The sequence below is a fragment of the Solanum lycopersicum genome, chromosome 12, assembly GCF_036512215.1.
Source record: "Solanum lycopersicum chromosome 12, SLM_r2.1".
Classification (NCBI taxonomy): domain Eukaryota; kingdom Viridiplantae; phylum Streptophyta; class Magnoliopsida; order Solanales; family Solanaceae; genus Solanum; species Solanum lycopersicum.
The window spans coordinates 48,356,369-48,366,721 of NC_090811.1; the positions used below are offsets into that span (position 1 = coordinate 48,356,369).

At 37.3% G+C, this 10,353-nt stretch overlaps 1 protein-coding gene across 1 annotated transcript; it reads right to left on the reverse strand.

Moving 5' to 3' along the window:
- Positions 1-895: 895 nt before the first annotated feature.
- LOC138340397 (uncharacterized) lies at positions 896-9,899 on the reverse strand. Its single transcript, XM_069292120.1, has 4 exons — positions 9,518-9,899; positions 1,629-1,792; positions 1,387-1,475; positions 896-1,238 (listed from the first exon to the last, which is right to left on the reverse strand). The coding sequence occupies exons 1-4, from the start codon at positions 9,897-9,899 to the stop codon at positions 896-898; spliced, it is 978 nt and encodes a 325-aa protein (XP_069148221.1).
- Positions 9,900-10,353: the final 454 nt, after the last annotated feature.

The window sequence follows — 10,353 nt, forward strand, 5'->3', positions numbered from 1 at the left end:
CTAGAGTAGATGACGATATAATTAATAAGGACGATAAGGAACAAGTCCAACTACTGTTTGAACACGCTGTTCATTAAATCCATGAAAGCAGCAGGAGAATTTGTTAGTTCAAACGATATAACTACAAATTTATAATGACCATATCGAGTTCTGAAGGTTATTTTCGAATGTCACTATCTCTTACACTAAGCAGATGGTAACCCGATCTGAGGTCTATCTTTGAAAAATGGATATTACTCGGAAGTTGGTCAAACAAGTCATTAATCCTGGGGATGGTACACTTATTCTTGATTGTGACCTTGTTTAACTATTTATTGTGAATGCACATTTTGACAGAACCATCTTTCTTCTTTACGAACAACACTGGTGCACCCCATGGAGAAATACTAGGTCTGATGATGCCCTTGTCTAGAAGGCCTTTCAACTGATTTTTCAATTCCTTAAGCTCTGTTGGAGCGTTTCTACAAGAGAAATAGATTTAGGTTTGGCATCTTGAAGGAGATCAATTCAAAAGTGGATTTCCCTTTCATGAACACTTTTGGAAACTCACTAACTACTAGAATTGACTCAGCAGTTGGGGTTTCAGAGCTAGAATCCTTAACCCGAACTAGATGTCAGTAATAACCCTTAAAGATCATCTTTCTAGCCTTAAGGTAAGAAATGAATCGTCCCATAGACGTTAAGCTATTTACCTTCATAACTAATAGTGGTTTGTTTGGAAACTGAAACGAACAATTATAGTTCTACAATTAACTAAGGCATAACATGAATGTAACCAATCTATGCCTAGAATGACATCGAAGTCTACCATTTCTAAAACTACAAGATCTGCTAAGGTAACTTTCTACGAGATTGTTACACGGCAATTTGTGTATACCCATCTAGCTATAGATGGTCAACCAACTGGAGTAGAGATTGAGAAAGGTTCTGAGAGAGTTTCTCGACTGACGCTAAATTGGACTTCTATGTAAGGAGTTACAAAGGAAAGAGTAGCTTCAGCATCTAACGATGCATAAACATCACGGTCAAAGACTCGTAATTTACCAGTGACTATATCAGGAGAAACTTCCTGATCCTGGCGAGCTTGAAGAGCATATAACATGTTCTGTCGTTGACTGGCACCTGTACCAGATGAGTTACCCTGCTGAATCGGGTGACTTGTTGGTGCTACTGAAGTTGTAGACTGAGGTTTATCATTACCACCTTCTTGAGCTTGTCTAGAACGATAATCCCTCAACCTGTGACCATACTAACCTCACTCAAATCATCCTTCCTTTCCTGCGAGGCACTCATTTGTATGACTCTTACTACACATAGGGAAAGTGGGGTAAGTCTTGGACACTTCACTGAGACTTAGAGCCTTGTGCCATCACCTTCTGATCGTACCTGTTCATGGAGGATGGAACACTAGCTATTGAAAGGGATGAAGTTGAAAACTTTTGCTGACTCTGCGAGGGATTTCCACCACCCGAATTCTATTAAGAGTAGTCATAGTTCCCAGTCCTAGACTGCTTATTCTCCTTGTCCTGTTCCCTTATCTTATCACCCTCAACTTGTTGAGCATGAGTCATAAGCCTAGAGATATTAATATCTCCCAGTAACATAACATGTCCACACTCAGTTTTCACCAAATATGACATTCCATACAAGAACTGATCCGTTTTATCCCTTGAGTAAGCAACCATGTGAGGATAATACCAGGGAAGTTTGTTAAACTTGAGCCCAGACTCTTGGACCTTGATGTTGCCCTGCCTTAAATTCATGAATTCGTGAGCCTTTGCTTCTGTCAACTCTATTAGGAAAAATCTGCCATGAAAAGTCTCACAAAAGCACTCCCAAGTAAAATGTGCTGGATGTATACCCCTATTATCCTTCCACTGAGTGTAGTAGATATGATGACTAGGACTAGCCTCTTAGCTGACATCATAACATTCATAGGTCAAATTTACCTGAAAAATTTAAAACTTTTCATTACTTCTAACTAGAGATTTATATACACTTCTACATACATATAGTATATACATATAGAGTATATATAGACCCTTCATATAGGAAGATTACTTACTCTTCTACTTTTATTGCACATAGATATATTAAAAATAGCATAGTCTTAAAATAGTCATCTCATTGAATATCCCCCTAATAAGGGAATATCAAATCGGTCCTAGCCCATATATCAATACAATAAGACCACATATAGGTCATACAAATGTTTATTACCCAAATGAAAGGAAATAAACATAATAATGTTAATACAAAAACAACTTCATAGCTTGATATTGACATTGCCCTCGAAAGGTGAGGACCTACACAACTTGGATGATCAAGAATTCCAAGTATTTTTGAAAGTCATCTTCAAAGCCCTTCAATGACCGGAACGTAAAATATTGAGGAAAAGGATGAAATGGGGTTAGTACACCACTTTTACTAAGTATGAACATATACACACATACTTTGAAAACATGCTAAGAAAAGGGACATTATATAAAGTATGCACTTTTCATTAAAAACCGTTATGCATATTCAACAAGACCATACCAACCAATAATACAAGTTCATTATGTCATAGGCATTTACATCACAAGAAAAAGAACATCAAGTCTAGTCAAGTCAACATGTATATCCTATAATTGAACACATAGTTAAGTAACTCCATCACTAAATCATAATATCAACAAGTATGTGTAAGAGTACATTTCAACATAACCAAAGAAAGACATTTATCCATGAATCCCTATAATATCAACAAGTGCAATGACTAACATAAGCCCCATAACCTTACTCAATAAACTAACCCACCAAGAATCATGACTAACATCCTAATTCACAGAGTATGGCATTTAATAGTACATATCATCTTACTTTAACCATATGGACCAACACATATACATACGGGAAACTAATCAATCATATAATATCAACAATGTGCAAGTTCATCATATACATATCATGTATCATCATAAGCATATTTATACATAAAAAACAGCCTCTTAAGACTCCCCTCAAGGCTAACTAGTGAATTGCTTAGGTAGAGTCCCATACCCCTACATAGACTAAGCTAGACCCCTTAGGTTATCATAGTTAGAATTCATTCCTTTAGTTTATCTTATCTTTTTGGAACATCTCACCCTAACCGACATAGACCACATGAGCTAATGTGAAATCCGGAAGCATGGAACCCTACACCGAAAAAGGTGAACTACTTGCCAAGGTAGTACAAAAACATAAACACAGCAACTAAATGGATCAACTAGCTAGTATTCCTATGAAGGCAACATAGTTCAAGAACATAGAGATAAAGTTGGGACCCTTTTTATGATACATGCATTGTAGTCTCCAATCTCAAGAGTACATAAGTGATCCTACCTTCCCTAGTTGGGAAGGGACACTCCTCACTCCTGTTCACTCGGTGCTAAGCTAGAGTCCCTTTTGAAGTATCTTTAATGTCTTTATTAATCGTTCTAGCTTATAGTAGGTGATAGGGTCTAACCCTTGTATATTCATCATCATCATCATAGCTCAATAAGAATTTCATGAGAATTGTACTTTCATTACAATTCATATAATTAGCATATTAAGATCTTCATATCATGATAAGACACATTGATAAATCATTTACCATCCTTATAAAATTTACATCTTGAGCCAACAAATCACAATCATAGTCAAGACATTTCAATTCATCATTATACCACCCTATCAATCCTAATACAAGGAATATTCCAATTGGTATCATAAGACTTACCAAGTCTCCTTCATAATTCATCATCAAGGTCTTACAATAAATTCTTAATTCAACCAAATTTGGGCATACGTCATCATAAGTCAATAACCAATAGAACAACAAGGCTAGAAGAATCACTACATCACACTTAAATACAAGATTACAACTTAAGAAAAGATACTTAGGTCAATTCACAACATACTTCACAACCTAGATTAACTTCTCCAGAACTACCCCGAAAGACTAAAAATCATAATAATTCATTCATGAGTAGTGAGACAAAATCATCTAGTATTAATTCAACCAATAACCAAGTAAATTGATCAATATAACCTACTTGATATCAAGATCAAAACCTAGAGTTAAGGGATAGAGGTCATCTTCTACAAATTAGACCAAACCATCAAGATATATCATATTTTAGTTAGAATAAATTTTAATATATTCATATTATGAAAAATAAATAATAAAAAAATCAATTCATAAAATAAATTTCGAGATTGGATGAAACCCACTTTAAAACTAAACTTTTGATATCAATTTGTTGGAACCCTTTAAGGAAAGAAGTCTCAAAGGTGAATTAGAGCACATACCTTACTAATTGATGAATATTGATGTAGTAAATTGTCTCTTTGCATCCCTTAACCCCCCCCCCCCCCCCCAGCTTGGTCTCCAATGGTGCTCTCCAAGAGAGAGAAGGAAGAGAGAAGGAAGAGAGTTTTGTTTTGTGAGTTATGATTAGTCTAACGGGTTGGGGTATTAATTAACTTAATAGGCTTGGTTAAGGACCTAAACCCTTAAGAAACTAATTAGGACTTAGTAAATAATATAAGCAGCAAATTACAGTGACCACATATGACACCACGATCTACGGATCATAAGTCAATCAACGACCACTGTGCCATTTCGTGGTGCATATCCATCATCTTGGTCAGAGACTATGCAACATGACCCCTCCAGTATTTTAGCTAAGCGAACATCGACACCAAGTCGATTGGAACACGCCCCATCGATGGAAGTCATCTGTGCATACTGCCTTGGGCAGTCCCTTGACCCCAAACGCAAGGGTCCTCCTCAAGGGCCCTTGGTTGTTCCTTGAGGAGTCATACCCAGACGTTTCAATCATGAATCAACTTAAACACATGTTAGACACCCTTTCACCAATTTAATCATTTTCCAACTTAAAAAAGCTAGTCAAATAGGATAAGGCACACTAGTACCTCCTTGAACTAGTTTCGGAACGTCATGGATGTTTGGTTCCTGGACTTCCTAAATGACTTACATTCATTTAAATGCACATTCAAACAGTGTCTAGACCTTATGAAACTTATGTAAGGATTAATAACACATCATAGATTTTCAAAGTGTTACATTATCCCCCCCCCTTTTTAGGAACATTTGTCCCTGAATGACACTAAAAATCTGTTGAAGGAAGGAATAGACTCAAGACTTGAAGCCCAACCAATCAACAATACAAAAAAACATCAACCATATCAGTTTCACATGGTAGTTCAAAAACATCAATTACCACACAGAAGGCTCAACATTAAATTATGAGGAATATCCTTCTCACAACAACAAGAGCTCAACATATCACTTATGAGTAAATTATGCAAAATTTTAACTTACCAATGTACAACATATCATTTAAAAAAGATTCAACATATCAAAATGCAAAACATGACTCAAAACAATCAAAATTGCAAATTATGAGCATATATAACTGTAATCACTTAACATTATCCAAAAATGCACATTTTGCAAAACTTCACTAAATAATCAAAGAAACTTCAATTTTTTGTCATTATTATCATTATTAGTCAGAACTACCAACCTTAGTTATCAAATAGATGAGGGTAACAGGACTTTATGTCAGCCTCGACCTCCCATGTTGCACCCTCAAATAGGTGATTCTTCCATAACACCTTTACGGAAGCCACCCCTTTATTTCTTAACTTGTTTACTTGCCTATCAAGGATTTGAACCGGGACTTACTCATAATAGAGATTATCCTTCACGCCAAGACCCTCAATAGGAAGAATAGACTCGGGATCACCGATACATTTCTTAATCATGGAAACATGGAAAATTGGATGAACCGAAGCCAATTCACTAAGAAGTTTATAAGTAAACTTACCAACCTTTTGCAAGATTTCATAGGGACCCACATAATGAGGACTCAACCTCCCTTTCTTACAAAATATAGCCATCCCTTTCATAGTCAAAATTTCAAATACACTTTATCACCTTCTTCAAACTCCTAATCCCTTCTCCTCTGCTCGACCTATGACTTTTGCCGACTGTTGGCTGTTTGCAACCGGTTCGTTATGATATGAACTTTCTCCAAAGTCTTCTATATCAAAGTGGGACCAAGAAGCGAAGGCTCACCAACTTCAAACCTTCAGTAGGAGACCTAAACCTCCTACCATACAACGCTTCATAAGGATTCATGTATATGGATGAACAAAGAATATTATTATAAGAAAACTCTGCCAAAGGAAAATGCTTATCACAATTTCCCTTGAAATCAATAATACAAGCCTTAAGCATATCTTCAGTTGTTTGAATAGTACGTTCCGCTTGACCATACATTTGGGGATGTAAAATGCTACTTAATTTTACCTTAGTACCCAACCCTTCTTGAAATGACCTCTAAAACCTAGATGTGAATTGTGTACCCCGATCCGATATGATGGATAACAGAATACCATGAAGACACACAATATCATCTATGAAGATCATTGCATAATCTTCTGCTGAATAAGTAGACTTTAGATGAATAAAATGAGTAGACATGGTCAACCAATCCAAAACCAACCATATAGAAGCATATTGCCTTTGAGTCAGAGGCAAACCTACTACAAAATTCATATTGATGTCTTCCCACTTCCAAATAGGAACCTGGATTTCTTGTAGTAAGCCCCCCAGCTTTTGATGTTCGGCTTTCGCTTGATGGAAATTTGGACACGTAACAACAAACTCCGCAATGTCATTTTTCAAACTTTCCCACCAAAATACTTCCCTAAGATCTTGGTATATTTTTGTCAAAAATGGATGAATGGAGTAATGGGACCCATGGGTTTCCTCAAGAATCAGGTTCCTCAACCCATCTACATTGGGAACACACAATTTTTCTTAATACCTCAAGACAACATTTCTCATAAAGAGAATGACTCATTAAACTTACCAAGAACCGATTCCTTCAACTCCATAAATGGTTGATGAAGGTATTGTTTGGACTTCACCTCAACCACCAAAGATGACTCGGAGATATAATGAACCATAAAGCCACTATCCAGAGAATCTTCCAACCTCACATACAATCAAGGCAACCTATGAACATCTCTTACAAGGTTTTTCTTGGCTTCATCTATGTGAGACACACTACCCATGGTCATACAACTTAGAGCATCCACAAACATATGTCGTAATACTTCAACATTTCTATCCACCTTCTTTTTTAGAGAATCAACTCTTCTTAGGTAAACACATATTGGAGACTCTTATGGTTGGTATAAACATCAAAAAGGACACCACATGATTAATGCCTACATATTTTCAAGGCAAACACCACGACCGCTAATTCAAGATCATGAGTGCGATAGTTTCTCTCATGCATTTTAAGTTGCCTAGAAGCAGAGGCTACTACCTTTTCGTGTTGCATAAGCACACACCCCAAACCCACTCGGGATGCATCAAAATAAAAAATGAAACCCTTTGTACCCTCCAGTAAAGTCAACACCAGAGCGAAAGTAAGCCTATCTTTCAAGATTTGGAAGATTCTCTCACATGCTTCTGACCACTCAAATTCTTACTCTTTGGGTCATAGTAGTCGAGGGAGATGCAATGGACGCAAAACTATCCACAAACCTCCAAAAATAACCCGTTAGACCCAAGAAACTCTTAATGTCGGGTGGAGTCAATGGTGTAGGACAATTTTTCAACGCCTCGATTTTCCTTAAATTAACCTCAATCCCTTACTAAAGATGATATGACTAAGAAATTCCACCGACCTCAACCATAACTCACATTTTTTATACTTGACAAATAATTGATTCTCCTTAAGCACTTGTAACACCACCCTGAAATGGTTCATGTGATCACCCCTGTTTTTCGACTATACCAAGATGTCGTCAATGAAGACAATGACAAATGAATCCAGGTAACTTTGAAACACCCTACTTATGAGATCCATAGACGCCGTCCGGCATTCGTGAGGCCAAAGGACATTACTAAGAACTCATAGTGACCATACCGAGTCCTAAATACCGTCATTGGTATGTTCTCACCTCTCATCCTAAGTTGGTGATACCAGGATCTCAAGTCAATCTTAGAAAAGTAGCTTGCCCCTTAAAGTTGATTAAACAAGTTGTCAATCCGAGGGAGAGGATACTTGTTATTAATAGTGACTTTATTGAGCTGGTAATAATCAATGCACATCCTAAGGGAACCATCCTTCTTCTTCACAAACAAAACTGAAGCACCCCATGGAGAAAAACTAGGTCTAATGAAGCCTTTGTCTGGTAGATATTTGAGTTGAGCCTTCAACTCTTTCAATTTCGGCTGGAGCCATCCAATAAGGAGGAATTGAAATGGGATTTGTATCCATTAATAAGCTTATACAAATATCAATTTCCCATTCGGGAGGAATACCGGGAAGATCATTAGGAAAGACCTCCAGAAATTCACTCACTATGGGGACCGACTCAACGGGAGGAATTTCGGAGTCTAAATCTTCGGCTCTTACTATATGGTATAAACACCCTTTCAAACAAGAGATTATACGACCTCTAGGAATAGAGTTTCCCCCTTCCACTCTAAAACTGGCTCATTTGGAAATTTAAACTTCACCACCTTTGTTCTACAATACATAGAGGCAAAGCAAGCATGCAACCAATCCATACCCAAAAATGGCCTCAAAATCTAGAATATGTAGTTCTACTAGATCAACAAAAAAAACTCTATTGGGAAACATTATAGTACAATTTCTATACACCCTTTTTGCAACAACCGACTCACCCACTATGGTAGACACTATAAAAGATTCATGCAAAATATTCAGAAAAATGTCAAATGTTTTAGCTATTAGGGGAGTAAAAAATGATAAAGTAGAACCATGATCAATTAAGGAATATACATAAATAGAGAAAACTTTAGGCATACCGGTCACCACTAGGGAGAAGTCTCTTGCTCACTCCTAGAGTGGAGAGCATAAAAGTGATTCTTCTTCGGAGCCTCATTTGAACTACTTTCTTTCCCACTACCCTTGTCTTGACCCATCATATTAGGGAAATCCCTAACCTTGTTCCCACTTTTGCCATAACCAAAAAAATTATCCGTCCCCTTAAGATAATCACCATAGTGCATCTTGCCACAATTTTCACAAATTGGCTTCTTGTTTAGTGAACTAGTATCCAAACCTTAGTCTTAGGGTTAGACACCCTATCATCTCTAGCATTAGGTCATTTAGAGTGAACTTGATTAGAAATCCTCTTCTTAAACCTAGGTTTGTCTTTAAGCTCAAGACTATTATTTTGAACAACCACCATCAAAAGATCTTGCCCTCTTGGAATCTCTACTCTTCCTTTTATACCTTGCCTCTTCTACATGTTGGGCATGAACCATGAAATGAGATATTTTCATATTGTCATGTAGAATAGCCTAATGAAACTCCTCTTGCAAATCATCGAACACCTCCGTCACAAATGACTCATATCATCTCTTGTATCAGAAACCAAAAAAGGAGCATATTTTGACAATTTAGTGAGTTTCAAGGAGTATTCAAACTCGTACCTCCTTGAAAAAGGTTGATGAACTCCACCACTTTATCTTCCCTCTTATACATACGAAAAAACTGTTCAAGCAAAGCCTTCTTGAACACCTCCCAAGTGACTGCATCACCCCATAACGTCCTATTGTACCTTTGTTGGACATACCATGCTTGAAACACGTCCTTGAGTTGATAAGTGGCTAACTCAACCTTCTCACTAGTAGACAACCCTATAGCATAAAGGATCTTGTAGATTTCATCAATGAACTCTGGGGGGTCTTCTTCAAACTTGGACCCGTAGAATGTAGGAGGATTCATCCTAGTAAAATCCCTTAGAAAGGATTCCATGGTAGCAACTTGTTGGTGTGCTTGGGGTACAACATCTCGATTTGCTTGGGCTGTCATGGATTGGACTTAAGTAGTGGCGGCTTGTGGTTGGGTAGTAATGTCTTGGGCCATTTGGAGAAGAGCAGCCCTTATGTTCTCATCTGTCAAAGGAGGAGGATTCACCGGGGCTTAGTCATCATTCACATCTTCCTCAACAAGAGGAACTGATCACCACGGGGAGGAACTCTCGCATTGGAAATCTCTTCTTTAAGTCTTCGTGCCGCAATCCTTCGAGTATTCATTGCCTATAATAACAATAAGAGGATTAGATGCAAAGCAAATAAGTATACTTTAGTGGCACGATATTAGATTCCAAGAAAGTGTGAGTTTCCAAAGAATCACATAGATTCCTATTCATAAGTGTCACATGCTTCACGATTATAAATATAAACCTACATAGATGTAGTTGAGAGAGATATCGATTGGTATTTAACCTCATTCTTTGATACCAAGTTTGTCACATTCATGAGTG

Bases quoted from the DNA above. Each gene is read 5' to 3' on its own strand.
- LOC138340397 (XM_069292120.1), bottom strand. From the start codon at position 9,899: ATGACAGCCCAAGCAAATCGAGATGTTGTACCCCAAGCACACCAACAA. The intron at 1,476-1,628 runs GTGAAAACTGAG...TACTCTTAATAG, and splicing joins TGTATGGAATGTCATATTTG to AATTCGGGTGGTGGAAATCC. The intron at 1,239-1,386 runs GTACGATCAGAA...GTATGGTCACAG, and splicing joins GTTCCATCCTCCATGAACAG to GTTGAGGGATTATCGTTCTA.